General features: G+C 50.6%; 3 protein-coding genes across 3 annotated transcripts in view; 2 read left to right on the top strand and 1 right to left on the bottom strand.

The window, feature by feature from the left end:
• The first annotated feature begins 166 nt into the window (after positions 1-166).
• On the top strand, positions 167-5,222 carry Cnpy4 (canopy FGF signaling regulator 4). Its single transcript, XM_069989344.1, has 6 exons — positions 167-392; positions 2,608-2,734; positions 2,840-2,936; positions 3,188-3,310; positions 4,285-4,402; positions 4,499-5,222. Exons 1-6 carry the CDS (start codon positions 278-280, stop codon positions 4,642-4,644), a joined length of 726 nt encoding a protein of 241 aa, XP_069845445.1. The 5' UTR covers positions 167-277; the 3' UTR covers positions 4,645-5,222.
• Positions 5,223-5,742: 520 nt separating this feature from the next.
• On the top strand, positions 5,743-7,433 carry Mblac1 (metallo-beta-lactamase domain containing 1). Its single transcript, XM_069989227.1, has one exon. The coding sequence runs from the start codon at positions 5,832-5,834 to the stop codon at positions 6,624-6,626; it is 795 nt and encodes a 264-aa protein (XP_069845328.1). The 5' UTR covers positions 5,743-5,831; the 3' UTR covers positions 6,627-7,433.
• Positions 7,434-14,693: 7,260 nt separating this feature from the next.
• The window catches only part of LOC138804832 (NXPE family member 3-like), a 16,176-nt gene continuing 14,337 nt past the window's right edge, over positions 14,694-16,532 (bottom strand). Inside the window, exon 5 of the mRNA XM_069989333.1 lies at positions 14,694-15,412. Within this exon, the coding sequence (XP_069845434.1) occupies positions 14,880-15,412 (533 nt within the window). The 3' untranslated portion in view covers positions 14,694-14,879. The remainder of the gene's footprint in view (positions 15,413-16,532) is intronic.

Raw genomic sequence — 16,532 nt, 5'->3', positions numbered from 1 at the left:
CGGCTACGTGCAAGAAGAAAGCTCCCCTGTTTAATTTCTTTCGTGTAGCCTTCACTACCTAGCAGCCAGGACCTGGTGGAGGCGCCACAAAACCGAGGCGGGCGGGGAAAGCCCGGAGTCACGACGCTCCGCCCTCTCCTCGGGCTGACTGTGCGCGTGCGCAGGACTCGCGCGCTGGCCTTTCCCAGGGCGCCGCCGACCGCCTCTGGATTTAAAGGGTCCGCTCCTTGCCGAAGTTGGAGAGCAAAAGGTGGTTGTTGGTGCGCGGCGACTTGCCATGGGACCTGTGCGGTTGGGGATATTCCTTTTCATTTTGACAGCGTACGGTGCTGGGGCTGGGACACCAAAAGAGGAGGACGAGGACACAGAACGATTGCCTAGCAAATGCGAAGGTATCTAACATGAAGCTCTTTCCTCCAGGCCGGACGAACTGGACTGTGATGGGCTGCGGGGGGGGGGGGGGGGGAGGGATAAGGGAGGGTGTCCTCCGATCTCCCGGAAGTCCTGAGGGAGGGTCCGATGGAGCGTGGCGGGATCGGAATGGGACCCAGGGAGGAGGCGCACCGCACCCACCCCCAAAGTACGGGCTCTACATTTCCCACGTCTCGTCGCGGAGGAGCCCGCTTTTTCTTGTAGGCTTGGGTCCCAGTGGATTGTGGGGAATGTAGTTCAGACACCGCCGGCCCTGGACCACTTTACCGATCATCTGCAGTGGGTATCCCCCAGTGTTACCCACCGGACATAAATCTAGGGAGCCTCTCGGGAGGGGGTGAGGCTCGTATCTTGTAGACATCCTGCGCCCCGCCTTAGCGGAGACGCTGGGAAATTACTAGCTACCTGCCCCCCTCAGGGGATCTGAGGGTGACTAACCTGATCAGCACTGGAAGCTCATAAAGCCGGAGGCGGAGAGGCCTCCATCCGCGTGAGGCTCTGGACAGGGTGTGTATTGAATGGATTTTGCAGTAAGCAACATCTTTCCTGGCTGTGTTAACAGGAGAGCAAAGGAGAGATGTCCCGTGCTTCCTCTGTTGTTTCCTTTAATTTCTTAATGAGCCTTTTTTTTTTAAAGTAAAATGATCATTGAATAGCAGTGTATACAGTTCCAAACCATTGTTTTAAATGTATGTATGAGGGCTTGAACTCAGCGCCTGTGATCTTGCCTGTTTTTGTTTTTTTTTTCAACTACTACTTGATCTACACCTTCACTTCTGGCATTCTGGTGATTAATTGGAGATGAAAGAGACTCTTGGTTTTTCCTGAACTATCTGAATTTGAACTGCAATCCTCAGATCTCTGTCTCCTGAGAAACTTGGGATATGGGCATGAATCACTGGTACTTTATTTATTTATTTATTTATTGTCAGTCGTGGGGCTTGAACTCTGGGCTTGGGTGCTGTCCCTGTGCTCTTCAGCTCAAGGCGAATGCTCTACCACTTGAGCCACAGCACCACTTCCAGTTTTCTGGTGGTTTATTGAAGAGTCTCACAGACTTTTCTGCCCAGGCTGGCTTTGACCTGAGATCCTCAGATCACAGCCTCCTGAGTAGCTAGGATTACAGGCATGAGCCACTTATGCCTGGCTTTCTGTTTTTTGTTTTGTTTTGCCAGCCCTGAACTCAGGGCCTAGGCACTGTGCCTGAGCCTCTCTGTGCTCAAGGCTAGCACTCTACCACTTGAGCAACCACGCCACTTCCAGCCTTTTCTGTGTATGTGGTACTGAGGAATCAAACCGGGCTTCATGCATGCAAGGCAAGCACTCTACCATTAAGCCACATTCCCAGCTCCTCTTTGTTACTTCTTGGGAGCTACTATATGCCAGGTCACCTGGTATGTACTGGACAGTGGGATAGACAGTAATGGAAACCAAAGCCTAGTAGGAAGTGCTACTTTATTTTTATTTTATTTTTTGTGCTACTACTGTGGGGCTTGAACTCAGGGCCTCAGGCCTTGCTTGACTTATTTTGCTCAAAGCTGGTGCAATACCACTTGAACCACATCTCTCTTTCGGGCTTTTTTGCTGGCTAATAAGAGGTAAGAATTTCTGGGACTTGTCTACCAGCATTGGCTTCATTTTACTGCCCCTAGCAGTGACTACTGAATGAGGAAATGGAACTATGGCTCCACTGGTAGAGTGCTAGCTTTCAGCAAAAAAGCTAAGGGACAGTGCCCAGGCCCTAAGTTCAAGCCCCAGTACACACACACACACACACACACACACACACACACACACACACACACACACACACACACACACACACACACACACACACACACACACACACACACACACACACACACACACCCTTTGAATTTTGCATTTCTTCATATTATGATTCTCTTCATCTTTTTTTTTTAGTGTTCACTGTGTGCCAGACACTATTCTAGAGATTTTACATATGTTAAATCCACATCACACCACTATGAAATAATTACTATAGAAGTAAGAAACTGACACACAGCACAATTATTACACAGCTACTGAGAGGCTGAGTCAGGATTCCAACCCAGTCAGTCTGGCTTCAGTGTGAATTGTCATGATCTGCAGGATGAACTGATGATATGTTCATTTGTATTTCTCATCCCCTTCAACATCTCTTCTCACTGTTAGTGTGTAAGCTGCTGAGCAGGGAGCTGCAGGAGGAGCTGAGTCGCACAGGCCGTTCTCGAGAGGTGCTAGAGCTGGGGCAGGTGCTAGACACAGGCAAGAGGAAGAAACATGTGCCTTATAGTGTTTCGTGAGTCCTTCTTTGTGCTCATCTGCCTTCCAACCCTCCATGAAACCTTCCGTGAGTCCTGCAAGTTCCTGAAGCAACAGAGTCTTATTTCTCGTCCTCTTACAGAGAGACAAGGCTAGAAGAGGCCTTGGAGAATTTATGTGAGCGGATCCTGGATTATAGTGTTCATGCTGAACGCAAGGGATCACTGAGATATGCCAAGGTCAGACCCTTCCCCAAGGAACGACTCTGAATCTCTAAAGCAAAGATTTATATCCCCTGACATCCTTAAGGGGAATATCTGCCTGTTTCCCCCAATTTGTGGTGTATCCCTTTGTTACAATTGGACTCCTTCATCTCACCCTCAAGGATTTACCCCTGAGTCTCCAGGAGTTGACAAAACTGAGATAAATGGAAGGGGAAGGAAGAGGTGGGGTAATGGTCTGGGCTGATACCAAATTCTCCATCCCTCAGGGTCAGAGTCAGACCATGGCAACCCTGAAGGGCCTAGTGCAAAAGGGAGTGAAAGTGGATCTGGGGATCCCTTTGGAGCTGTGGGATGAGCCTAGCGTGGAGGTCACATTCCTCAAGAAGCAGGTAAGATATCATACCACACTGTCCTAAAGAGGTGAGAAGGAAACTTGGAAGGGGATTTGACCATAGGGATGTCCACCTCTGAGCAGGGAGAATGGGCGGGATGAGGGCTGTGACAGATTGAAGTATACCCAAGTAGCGGGTGCCAGTGGCTCAGTTCATTTCACACCTGTAATCCTAGCTACTCAGGAGGCTGAGATCTGAGGATCGTGGTTTGAAGCTAGCCCAGGAAGAAAAGTCCCCATGAGACTCTTATCTCCAGTTAACCATTCAAAAACTAGAATGGCACTATGGCTCAAGTGTAGAGTATTAGCCTTGAGCACAAACTGGCTCAGGGACAATGCTCAAGCCCTGAGTTCAAACCCCACAACCAGTAACAAAAAAGAGTATATCCAAGTACATCAAGAATACTGCCAGGCACCAGTGGCTCATGCCTGTAAATTTACTCAGGAGGCTGAGATCTGATCATAGCAGTTCTAAGCCAGCAGACACAGTAACGTAGAAATCTTATCTACATTAACCAGCAAAAAGCTTCAAGTGGAAGTGTGCTTAAGTGGCAGAGTGCAATCCTTGAGCTAAAAAACTTAGGAACAGTAACCAGCCCCTGAGTTCAAGCCCCAGTATCAGCACCAAAAAGAAGTAATTGGAGGTTGATAATCTCTTAGATTCTGGACCACATGCTTCCCAGCTGCTGCCCTATTTTTATCCTCACAACTGCCTCCCACGGTGTAGGGTATGACGACCATTTCCCATTTTATAGGTGGGGATTTCAGATGCAGCTTAATAACCTACTTAGCAGAGCAGGTGCTGGTATAGGTTTGTTGAGTGATGATCACACATCTAGTAAGCCAAGCTTAACTTGCTGGCTACCTGTGTCTGACATCAGTCAGCATTGGGATATAGTGAGTGAAGATCGGAGAGGAGGGTTTCCAAGGCCCAACAGAACAAAAGGTCTTTGTGCCCTTCCACTTGAGCAGTGTGAAACCATGCTGGAAGAATTTGAAGATGTTGTGGGAGACTGGTACTTCCACCATCAAGAACAGCCCCTACAGCATTTTCTCTGTGAAGGCCATGTGCTCCCAGCTGCTGAAACCAGTAAGTGTGGGGTTTGGGCTTCTCTCCTGCCAGGCCACAGTCTTTCCCCTATTTCCCAAAGCCATGATTCCAACTATCTGCTCTCATCCCACCAAGCATGTCTACAGGAAACTTGGACTGGAAAAGAGAAGACTACAGATGGACAAGAAAATGCAGAAGAGGAAGAGGAGGAGGAGGAGGAAGAGGAAGAAGAAATGACCAAGACACCAGGCCATCCCAAGCATGACCCAGAGGATCTCTGACCCTTGCCTTTTTGCCCCTGGAAGAGGGGTCATGGAGAACACTCAGAAGTCTGACCTCTCCGGGTCCCATGGCTTTACGGGTGGTTGTGTGAAGGGCCCCACACCCTCAGGCTGGTGATTATTCTGTCCCACCTGATCTCGGGCAGGGTCTTGCGGGTTCAGGACTGTGGGAAGGTGGGAGCACTAGGTAGTCCATGGCTTGCCTTCATAGATTAGCCCTCCGCCTGCCAGCCTGCCCCATGAATTGACAGGCGTGTGAGGTGACAAGTCTTGAAGCTGTACCCAGTACATAAGACAGCTCTTCACCCCTATCAGGAGGTCACCGTGGCAAGGGACGGAAAGGTCCCTTAAGGGATCTGGTTTTCGACCCTGGTAAGAAAGAAGTCAGAACATTCTCTATGACCTACATACACAACGCCTGCGTCTAAGGCCTCATAACCAGCAAGACTGGACCCAGGGCGAAGCGATGCTGGCAGGTCGGGTGGGATACATACCTGTCTACTTCATATTCACAAAGTGCCATGTTTTCTAGCGCGCTATTAAACTTAATACAAAATCAGCTGGGCCGTGCACACAGAGCGAGCAGGTGAGGCAGACCCGGGCGATGGGGCGGCTGGCCTCGGACCCACCCGGTAGCTAGCGGTGTCCTGCGGTCCCGCCGCCCAGTGGGGCTGCCCGGGGTCGCGGGGCGGACGTCCGCTCGGGGGTGCAGGCGGCGGGGGTGCGCCGCCGGGAGTGACCGACGTGGCGCCGTGCTGGCCGCCATGCTGGGTTTACGGGAGCTCGCGGAGGACAAACATCCTACCATCTCGCCGCGCTCCTGGCGCCAAGTCACCGAGGTGATACTAGGTATGAGGTAAATGGCAGACAGGGCTGGAAGAAATGAAAGAAAAGGAACATTCTTTGGAGGGTGGCGGGAGAGGGGCGACCCGCTACCAGCACGAGACCGGCGAGACGAGCTTCTGACCCGCGGCGGAGGGGGCGGGGGCCGCGTAGGGGCGGGGCCACGTAGGGGCGGGGCCACGTAGGGGCGGGGCCACGTAGGGGCGGGGCGGGCGATACCATCTCCGCCTGCAGAGGGGGGGGGCGGCACAGAGCTGAGACTGGAAAAAGTACCACTTGGGTGAGCGGCGGGGACTGGACGGACCGGGCGGTCGCCCACGGCTCCCCGTTCTCTGTCCCCAGCCATGAGCATCGTGGTGAGGACGGAGCCGCTGCGTGGGGCCGAGCCCCCTTGGCTGGTGCCCGGCGACTCCTACTCGGTGGTGGTTCTGCTGCGGGGCTACGCCGAGCCCGAAGGGGCGGGCGCCGTGGTGCGCGCCGACGGCTCGGTGACGCTTGTGCTGCCTCGGTCCTGGCCCCGGGCCCCCGGCCACCGGGCGGCGCTGTCGGCGGACGGCGGCGCGGAGGCCGCTCTGCAGGAGGCGGCGCGGGGCCCCATCCTGGTGGACACCGGGGGCCCCTGGGCTCGGGAGGCGCTGCTGGGGGCCCTGGCGGGCCAGGGCGTGGCCCCGGGAGACGTGGCTCTGGTGGTGGGGACGCACGGCCACTCGGATCACGTCGGGAACCTGGGGCTGTTTCCGGAGGCGGCTCTGTTGGTCTCGCACGACTTCTGCCTCCCCGGGGGCCGCTATCTGCCCCACGACCTGCGCGAGGAGCGGCCCCTGCGCCTGGGGCCCGGCCTCGAGGTGTGGGCCACTCCGGGCCACGCGGGCCGGCGCGACGTGAGCGTGGCGGTGGCGGGCACCGAGCTGGGCACCGTGGTGCTGGCGGGAGACGTGTTTGAGCGCGATGGAGACGAGGACACGTGGCAGGCGCTGAGCGAGGACCCCGTGGCCCAGGAGCAGAGCCGAAAGAGGGTCCTGGGCGCCGCGGACGTGGTGGTGCCCGGCCACGGAGCGCCCTTCAGGGTCGTCCGGGAAGCCTCGCGGGCCGCGGAGGCCGAGAGTTGCGGGGACAGCCGGCCAGAGTTGAGGACCTGACCCCGCAGCAGTGCGCCCCGAGACGGACTGCAGTCTACGAGGACGACCTGGCCAGGACATGGCCAGAGCAAGCGAGGCTGGTACTTCTGGTCTTCCTGCAGACGTTTTCTCCACTAGTATCACCCTCCCTATCTACAACCCAACCGGGGGCCCAGGACTGGCTCAGCTCCACGGGCTTCCTCTGTGGACCTGAGGAAAAGGAAATGACGCTCTTACCAGGATCCTCCGAAATAAATAATAATAAAAGAAAAGACACTGCACTGGAAATTGTGCTGTTCTGATGGTAAATGTGAGACAGGAATGGTGATTATCAGACACATACAGGATTTAAAAGTAGCAACCAGGGAACACTTTGGCCAATTGCTGTTTTCCTTAAGGTGTTGGCTGCTGAGTAGATGGTGGACTTAGAGCTCAGCTGACTTTAATTCATCCATCTGTTGAAGTACCCAGTTTCGGATGCCCCCTCACAGACCACCAGAGACCATGATCAATGCAAACGGCAGAGTCGTTGATTGCAAACTTGAGCTTGGTCCTCTGTGCATTCCGTTACTGGTGAGGCTAAGAGGCTCCGAGCATAGAATCAGCATAGTTTTTATAGTATTGAATAAACAACTTTAAGGAACTTTTACATAAGAAATTACATGATTGATTAACATTTAAAGCAAGCTAAGGCTTGCTTTATCCTTGTTCCATAGCTTGACCACAAACGGTTATGTGTCACACCTGGGCCAACAGTATGCAGGGCAAGTTTCGCCCTGGGCTCTAAAGAACTGGTTGGTTGGGATATTATATGTTTTTTTCTCGGAACTGAAACTCTTTTTTTTTTTTTTTAAATTGTGAAAATGTTACAATTAGATGGGCAAGATAATGAGCACATTTCTTATCAAGCATTGTAGCCTCCTCTGTTTCCCCTTCCCATCCTCCCCATGCCCCCCCCAATCTTTCCCATTCCCCCCCCCCCACCAAAGTTGTAAAGTTTGTTTTCTTTTTCTTTCTTTTTTTTTTTTTTTGCCGGTTATGGACCTGAACTCTGGGCCTGGGCGCTGTCTCTCAGCTCTTCAGCTCAAGGCAAGCACTCTACCACTTGAGCCACAGCGCCACTTCTGGTTTTTTCTGTTTATGTGGTGCTGAGGAATCAAACCCAGGGCCTCATGCATGCAAGGCAAGCACTCTTATCACTGAGCCACCTTCCCAGCCCGTAAAATTTGTTTTCCACATAACGACTTGTACATCTCATTGTTGCAATGGGTCCACCTGTATCCCTATTTAAACGATTTGTTTTTCCCCTTCTCCACAAATTATACCCACATCAATTACAGTGAAAGCAGGGGTTATACTGTGGGGGAGGGACATACAAAGCAACAAAGAAATAATCTTCAGAACTAAAACTCTTAACCCTATGTCACTCAAGGAAAGTCACTCGGGGGCAAATATCTGCCTTCTTGTAATGGCAGCAGTCTAGCTCCTTTCCTCTAGTTCACTGGGTTTTTATTCCCATGTCAGTATTGGATCTTGAGCTCTGGACCTGGGTGCTGTTTCCTTAGCTTTTTTTTTTTCTTTTTGGTCATTGAGCTTGAACTCAGGGCCTGGGTGCTATCCCTTAGCTTTTTTTGCTCAGGGCTAACACTCTACTCTGAACCACACAGCCCCACTTCTGCCTTTTTTTGACAGTTAATTGGCAATAAGACTCTTACAGACTTTCCTGCCTGGACTAGCTTCAAATCTTGATCCTCAGATCTCAGCCCCCTGAGTAGCTCAGATTACAAGTGCCACGCACTGATGTTGAGCTGTTCAGTGGGCATGAGCTGTTCAGTGGGCATTTAACCTGCGTCATCCTAAGCGCTTACATATCATGGGATTCAGTAGTGAGCCAGATCAACTACAGTTCCACATGGAAATTCTCTTCTGTTGAGATGAATAAGATGAACACCAGTAATAGCAATCAAATAATTACAGGTGGTGGGGCTGGGAAGGTGGCTCAGTGGTAGAGCGCTTGCCTTGCATGCCTGAGGCCCTGGGTTCGATTCCTTAGCACCACATAAGCAAAAAGATAAAAGCTGGAAGTGGCGCTGTGGCTCAAGTGGTAGAGTGCTAGCCTTGAGCTGAAGAGCTGAGGGACAGTGCCCAGGCCCAGAGTTCAGGCCCCATGACTGGACCCAAAAAAATAATAATAATTATTACAGGTGATAGTTAGTGATAGGATAATGATGACAGTAATAAACAGGCTAATGGTTGATAAGCCAGGCTGGGATCTGGAAGATCACAGTAGAGAGACAGCTGGAGCAGAAAAGTCCATGAAACTGTCTCCAATTAACTTAGCCTAACCAGTGGAGAGGAGGAAGTGATGAGTTCAAGAGCAGGATGAAGAAAGAATCCACAGTAGAGGTGAGAGAAGAGGCTGTTTAATTGTGCATATTCAGAAGAGCCTCAGTGAGATGTCTAATCCGAGAAGAAAGCTAGCTATGTGAGGATCTGGAAGAAGGACAGTGTAGGTATGAGAACAGCAATTAGAATACTGTGGAGGGCAGACAGCTTGACTCCCTTGACCATTAAGAAACAAATAGGGGGCTGGGGATATGGCTTAGCAGTAGAGTGCTTGCCTAGCATTCATGAAGCCCTGGGTTTGATTCCTCAGTACCACATAGACAGAAAAAGCCAGAAGGGACACTGTGGTTCAACTGGTAAAGTGCTAGCCTTGAGCAAAAGAAACTCAGGGACAGTGCCCAACCCCTGAGTTCAGGCCCCAGGACTGGTTAAAAAAAAAAAAAAAGAAAGAAAGAAAAAGAAACAAATAGGGGCTGGTGGCTCACACCTATAACTTTAGTAGGAGGATGGAAGGTAGCCTGGGCAGAAAAAGTTTATGAGGATCCCCCTCCATCACCACCTTCTCAAGAAAGAGTTGGTGCAGTGGCACAGGCCTATTAATTTACCATAGTGGACACCTAACAGGATCGGATCCAGATGCACCTAGACTAGTAGCAAGAGTCTATTTGAAGCCGGGCACCGGTGGCTCACACCTGTAATCCTAGTTACTCAGGACACTGAGATCTGAGGATCACGGTTCAAAGCCAGCACGGGCAGGAAAGTTGGAGAGACTCTTATCTCCAATAAACTACTAGAAAACCGGACGTGGCGCTGTAGTTCAAGTGGTAGAGCGCTCGCCTTGAGCTGAAGAGCACAGGGATAGCACCCAAGCCCAGAGTTCAAGACCCACGACCGACAAAAAAAAAGTCTATCTCAAGAATAACCTTAAAAAAAAATAATAAGGTCCTGCCCAGCAATAAGAATGCCTGCTTAGCGAGCACAAGGAAGCCAGCACTCATTTGTTTTCAAATTGCTGCTCTAGTTCTGAGTGAAGAAGTCATTGGTATAGGACAGGAACCGGGTTAGCTGGACTAGTAAGAAAGTTAACTGCTAGGACCTGCTGCTCCAATCTGAAGACCTACAGTATTCCCAGTCCCAGCCTCCTACAGGGTTTTGTCTGGTTGCCTGTGGAAAACCTTTCTTTTTTTTCCCCTTCCTTTCTTTTCTGCCTTTCCTTTCCTCTTCCTTCCTTTCCTGTGTGTGTATATGTGTGTGTATTCATGCACGCGTGTGTGAGTATGTGAGCTTGAGCGCATGCCCGCACCAACGCCAGTGCCAGTGTTGGGGCTTGAACTTGGGACCTCTGATTACCTTTTTTACTCAAGGCTGTTGCTCTTCTACTTGAGCCACACCTCCACTTCCAGATTTTTGATGGTCAATTAGAGGTAAGAGTCTTACAGATTTTCCTGCCTGGGCTGGCTTTGAACTTTGATCCTCAAATCAGCCATCGGAGTAGCTCAGATTTACAGGTTGAGCCCACCAGCACCTGGCTAGCTAAGCTTTCTTTCTTTTTTTTTTTTTTAATCAGTACTATTTCCTATAATTCCTAATTTCCATTAATAGGTGAGCCTTCTTTTCTTTTCTTTCTTTCTTTTTTTTGGGGGGGGGGTGCGGCAGTCCTGGGGCTTGAACTCTGGGCCTGGGCGCTGTCCCTGCGATCTTCAGCTCGAGGTGAGCACTCTACCGCTCGCTTGAGCCACAGCGCCACTTCCGGTTTTCGAGTGGTTTATTGGAGATAAGAGTCTCATTGACTTTCCTGCCTGGACTGGCTTTGAACCTCGATCCTCAGATCTCAGCCTCCTGAGTAGCTAGGATTACAGGCGTGAGCCACTGGCACTCGGCTTAGGTGAGCATTTTTTTTTTTTTTTGGGTGGTTGTGGGGCCTGAACTCTGGGCCTGGGCACTGTCCCTCAGCTCTTCAGCTCAAGGCTAGCACTCTACCACTTGAGCTACAGTGCCACTTCCTGTTTTTCTGGTGGTTTATTGGAGAAAAGAGTCTCACGGACTTTCCTGCCTGGGCTGGCTTTGAAACGAAATCCTCAGATCTCAGCCTCCTGAGTAGTTAGGATTACAGCCACCGGTGCCCAGCTTGTTTGTTGCATTTTAAAAAATATTTTTTCCTTTATTTTTATGATACTGGGTTTTGAACTTGCTAGGCAGATGCTATACCACTTGAACCATGCCCCTAGCTTTTTTGTGAAACAGTCAGATTACATAACCCAGGGTTGGCCTTGAATCCATGATCCTCTGGTCTCTGCTTCTTTTTTTTCGGGGGGGGGGGGGGGTCTAGTCATGGGGCCTGAACTCTGGGCCTGGGCGCTGTCCCTCAGCTCTTCAGCTCAAGGCTAGTGCTCTACCACTTGAGCCACAGCGCCACTTCCGGCTTTTTTCTTTTTGCTTATGTGGTGCTGAGGAATCGAACCCAGGGCCTCAGGCATGCAAGGCAAGCGCTCTACCACTGAGCCACCTTCCCAGCCCTGGTCTCTGCTTCTTTTTTTTTTTTTTTTTTGTCGGTCGTGGGGCTTGAACTCTGGGCCTGGGCGCTGTCCCTCAGCTCTTCAGCTCAAGGCGAGCGCTCTACCACTTGAGCTACAGCGCCACTTCCGGTTTTCTAGTGGTTTATTGGAGATAGGAGTCTCACGGTCTCTCCTGCCCGGGCTGGCTTTGAACCACGATCCTCAGATCTCAGCCTCCTGAGTAGCTAGGATTACAGGCGTGAGCCACCAGCGCCCGGCCTGGTCTCTGCTTCTTAAGTGCTACACCTGACTTACATTTTCTATCTCACACATCATTGTCTAAATGTCTATGTAACTTCTGTGATGTCGTGGTTTGTGTTGACTGTCCCTTCTTGTATGGAAGAATCAGCATGGTTTTGCTCATTGCTTGATTCTCAGTGCCCAAGCAGAGCCACATATGTAACATTGCACATTTGTTGGATAGACTGCATGCCAGGGGAGCGTGTGGCCTGCAGGGAATTTGATTCTGGAGACAGGGTGAGGACATATCCCTGTGCTTTGGAAAGGTAGACAAGCACAGCCTGCTGTGAGACCATCAAAACCCCCATGCCAAGCCGGTGCTGATAGCTCACGCCTGTAATCCTAGCTAATCAGGAATCTGAGATCTGAAGGTCAGGGTTCCAAGCCAGCCCAGGCAGGAAAGCTTAGGAAACTCTGATGTCCAATTAACCAGAAAAAAGCCAGAAGTAGAAGTAGAGGTTAGAAGTTTGGCTCAGTTGGTAAAGCACTAGCCAGTGAGCAAAGTGTTTGGTATTGCATTCAAGCCCCGGTCTTGCAACAACAAGAAAGCCACAAGTGGAGGTGTGGCTCAAGTGTTACAGTAGCAGTCTGGAGAAAAAAAAAAAAAAGTAAGCCAGGCACTGGTGGCTCATGCTTGTAATTCTAGCTACTCAGGAGGCTGAGATCTGAGGATCATAGTTCAAAGCTGGCTCAGGCAGAAAAGTCCCTGTGAGACTCTTATCTCCAATTAACCACTCAAAAACCAGAAGTAGTGTTGTGCCTCAAAGTGGTCGAATGTTAGCTTTGAGCACAAAGAGGCTCAGAAACAGTGTCTAGGCCCCAAGTTCAAGCCCCACAACCACCACCACCACCAAAAACGCCAAGTGAAAGTATGAGGGGCTGGGTATTGGATCCTCAGATCCCAGTACACACACACACACACACACACACACACACACACACACACACACACACACACACACACACACACACACACACACACAACTTTATAAGGCTGATGCAGAATGATCCCAAGGAGGGCACATCTGGACCCAGGGCCTGGGGCACTCAAGGCTACACAGGCTGGGGCTGGAAATGTGGTTTAGTGGTAGAGTGCTTGACTAGCATGCATTGAAGCCCTAGGTTCACTTCCTCAGTACCACATAAACAGAAAAAGCCAGAAGTTGCACTGTGGCTCAAGTGGTAGAGTGCTAGCCTTGAACAAAAGAAGCTCAGAGACAGTGCCCAGGCCCTGAGTTCAAGTCCCAAAACTGACAAGAAGAGAGAGAGAGAGGAGGAAGAAAGAGGGGAGAAAGAAGGGTTTCTGATGATCAAAATAGCTCCTTTGCAGCTTCAGCTTGCTGGGCTGCAGAGGCCTCAAGAAACACAGGGCCTTGGGACTGCGAATTCAGGTCTGCTATACATTCACTACGCCTGTGGTTAGCTGTGTAATGGCCCATGTTGTCCCCAACAGCACTTCTGCTTCTTTCTTCTAAACCCAGTAGCTCCAGCACCTTGGACAGCCTCTGTCAGAGCATAAGGGGAGGGCCGGCTAAATAAAAATTAAGATAATCAAAGCTAACCTAAGTAGCCAGGCAGCCTATAATCCCAGCTACTCAGGAGATTGAGATGTGAGGATTGCAGTTCAAAGCCAGCCTGGGCAGAAAGACCCCTGAGACTTGTATCTCCACTTAACATCAAAAAGCAGGAAATAGTGCTGTGGCTTAAGTGGTAGCACACTAGCATTGAATGAAAAAGCTCAGAGACAGTGACCAGCCCTGAGTTTAATTATTATTATTTTTGGGGTCCAGTCATGGGGCCTGAACTCTGGGCCTGGGCGCTGTCCCTCAGCTCTTGAGCTCAAGGCTAGTGCTCTACCACTTGAGCCACAGCACCACTTCCGGCTTTTTTCTTTTTGCTTATGTGGTGCTGAGGACTCGAACCCAGGGCCTCATGCATGCAAGGCAAGCGCTCTACCACTGAGCCACCTTCCCAGCCCTGAGGCTGAGATTTTAGGATTGCAGTTTGAGCCATTTTAGGCAGGAATTAACCACCAAAAAGCCAGAAGTAGGGCTGTAGCTCAAATGATGGAGTACTAGCCTGAGTGCAAAAGCTCTAGAACAGAGCTGGGCGCTGGTGGATCACGCCTATAATCCTAGCAACTCAGGAGGCTGAGATCTGAGGATTGCGGTTCAAAGCCAGCCCAGGCAGGAAAGGCCATGAGGCTCTTATCTCCAATAAACCACTCTGAAAATGGGAAGTGGTGCTGTGGCTCAAGTGGTAGAGTGCTAGCCTTGAGCTGAAGAGCTGAGGGACAGCGCCCAGGCCCAGAGTTCAAGCCCTGCAACCAACCAAAAAATAAAAGTTAAAAAAAGGAAAAGCTCCAGAACAGTACCCAGGACCTGAGTTTGAATCCCAGGGCTGGCAAGTGTCTGCATGCACATGCGCGCACACACACATTGCCCAGCACTGCTGGGCACTGGTGGCTCATGTCTGTAATCCCAGCTACTCAAAAGTTTGGATTCCTGCTTGGCACCAGTGGCTCACACCTGTAATCCTAGCTACTCAGGGGGCTGAGATCTGAAGGTCGAGGTTCAGAGCCAGCCCAGGAAGAAAAGTCCATGAGACTCTGACTCTCCAATTAACCATGGGAAAACCAGAAGTGGTGCTGTGGCTCAAGTGGTAGAGTGCTAGCCTTGAGCTGAAGAGCTGAGGGACAGCGCCCAGGCCCAGAGTTCAGGCCCTACAACCAGACCAAAAAAAAAAAAAAAAACTTTGGATCCTTGAGGACAGCCAGTTTGAAGACAGCCAGTGTAAGAATCTCAGAATACTCCATCTCTCAATCAGCCAGCAAAAATCTGAACCAGGGGCATGACTCAAGAGGTACAGCATCTGCATTGAGCAAAAAAAAAGCTAAGCAAGAGCTTGTGGCCATGAGTTCAAGCTCTGATACAAGAACAATAACAGCAAGAATATAAAAGTGTTATTTATGTATCATTATGTATATATAATTTTGTTTGTATAGAAGCAGTCCATCTTGGGGAAATTACTTTTCCCTGAATTGTTTGTTCAATGTCTCATGGTAGCTCTTTGCCATTCCAGTGGCCAGGCCCCAGGCTCTCTGCCAGCACAGAGCCAGTCTTCTCAGGAGCACTCAAGAGGGACAGATGAAGGACAGAAGTACAGCCACCTCATTTTGGACAATGAGCTTCCCTGGGTGGATGTTGTCAGGTACAGCCAGGCTGGAAGTCATTTCCCAGGCATCCAAAAAAGCCACACGGAGGTCAGCAAAGGCAGCTCGGAGCATCCGGTTCACCTGCAAGGTGAACCAGTCACTGCCGTACACAGACTTATAGCCAGTGTTGGCCAATTTAATGACCACAAGCGTGCTGGGTTCTCGGGCCAGCAGGGCCATCACAGCTGCTCTAATCCCTGCCAGACGTCGCACAAAGATGGATGGAGGGAAGGTGGTAAAATGGGCTCCCAGACCAAACACCACCACAGTGTGAGGACCCCCAGCCAGGCCATCCAGTTCCCTGGCCACAGAGTGCAGGGCAGCTATAGGTGTGCGGGAAGAGCGCAGGGGCCAGCCGTGGGCTCGCCAGTGCAGCACAATGCCCCGAGTGGTCTCCACAGCCATCAGGGGTCCCACCTGATAGGTGGAATGTAGATCTATTGGCTTCAGGGCTGTGGGGATAAAGAAAGAGAAGGAGCAAGGGTTATTATCAGAGGGGGCACTGTCCTTTGTTTCTTTTTTTTTCCCCCCTGTGGTACTGGAGAAGCTCAGTGCCTCATATCGCTAGGCAGAGCTGGGCACTGGTGGCTCATGCCTGTAATCCTAGCTACTCAGGGGGCTGAGATCTGAGGATCATGGTTCAAAGCCAGCCTGGACAGGAAAGTCTGTGAGACTCTTATCTCCAGCAAACACCCAGAAAACCAGAAGTGGAGTTGTGGCTTCCAAAGTGGTAAAGCGCTAGCCTTGAGCAAAAAAGGTCAGGGCTAGTGCTCAGACCTTGAGTTCAAGCACCACGATACACAAACACACATAGACACACACAAAGATTGCTAGGCAAGATACTTTACCACTTGAGCAAGGCCTCCACCCCCTCTTTTGCATTGGTTAATGTCATGGTGGACCTGGGTTGGGCTGTGATTCTCTCAAGAAAAATTGCTTGAACTTGAGTGCTAGGATTTTTCAAAGTCCTAGCCAGAGAAATTAGGCAAGAAAATGAAATAAAAAGACACCCCAAATCAGGCAACAATGGTACTGGTACATGGGTATAGTACACGTGCACACAAAAAAAGTTGAATGTTGCCAGGTGCTGGTGGCTTACGGCTCTAATCCTAGCTACTCAGGAAGCTAAGATCTGAGGGATCATGAGTTGAAGCCAGCCCAGGCAGAAAAGTCCCAATTAGACTCTTGTCTCCAGTTAACCACTCAAAAAACCTAAGTGGAGCTGTGGCTGAAAGTGATAGAGCACTAGCCTTGAGCAGAAAGTGCTCAGAGACCGCATCCTGGCCCTGAATTCAGGATCAATGGGGAAAACAGTTGAGTGTTAAACTGAGTGCCCAAGGTTCACACTGTCATTCTAACTACTCAGGAGGCTGGGATTGTGAGGAACATAGTCTGAGTTTATTTCAATTAAAAAAATTTAGATTCCTTCTCTCTTCTTCCTCCCCTCTGCCTCCCCACGTCTCCATCTCTTGCAGGCCCCATAGTTTGCTCTTACTCCCTCCTCCCAATATACTCTTTTTCTGTCTGAAAAAAAAAAGTTTGTGAGACTCTATCTCAACACTCCAGCTAAGG

Source organism: Dipodomys merriami, unplaced genomic scaffold (assembly GCF_024711535.1).
Source record: "Dipodomys merriami isolate MVZ:Mamm:240054 unplaced genomic scaffold, mDipMer1.0.p SCAF_373, whole genome shotgun sequence".
In the NCBI taxonomy this organism is placed as follows: Eukaryota; Metazoa; Chordata; class Mammalia; order Rodentia; family Heteromyidae; genus Dipodomys; species Dipodomys merriami.
Note: the sequence above shows the minus strand (reverse complement) of the source record. Positions and strands in the feature narration are given on the sequence as shown.

What these genes read in the sequence shown, in the direction of transcription:
- Cnpy4 (XM_069989344.1), top strand. Translation starts at nt 278, where the DNA reads ATGGGACCTGTGCGGTTGGGGATATTCCTTTTCATTTTGACAGCGTAC. An exon ending in ATTGCCTAGCAAATGCGAAG is followed by an intron (nt 393 to 2,607) that starts GTATCTAACATG and finishes TCTCACTGTTAG; the next exon opens with TGTGTAAGCTGCTGAGCAGG. An exon ending in GCTCCCAGCTGCTGAAACCA is followed by an intron (nt 4,403 to 4,498) that starts GTAAGTGTGGGG and finishes CATCCCACCAAG; the next exon opens with CATGTCTACAGGAAACTTGG.
- Mblac1 (XM_069989227.1), top strand. Translation starts at nt 5,832, where the DNA reads ATGAGCATCGTGGTGAGGACGGAGCCGCTGCGTGGGGCCGAGCCCCCT.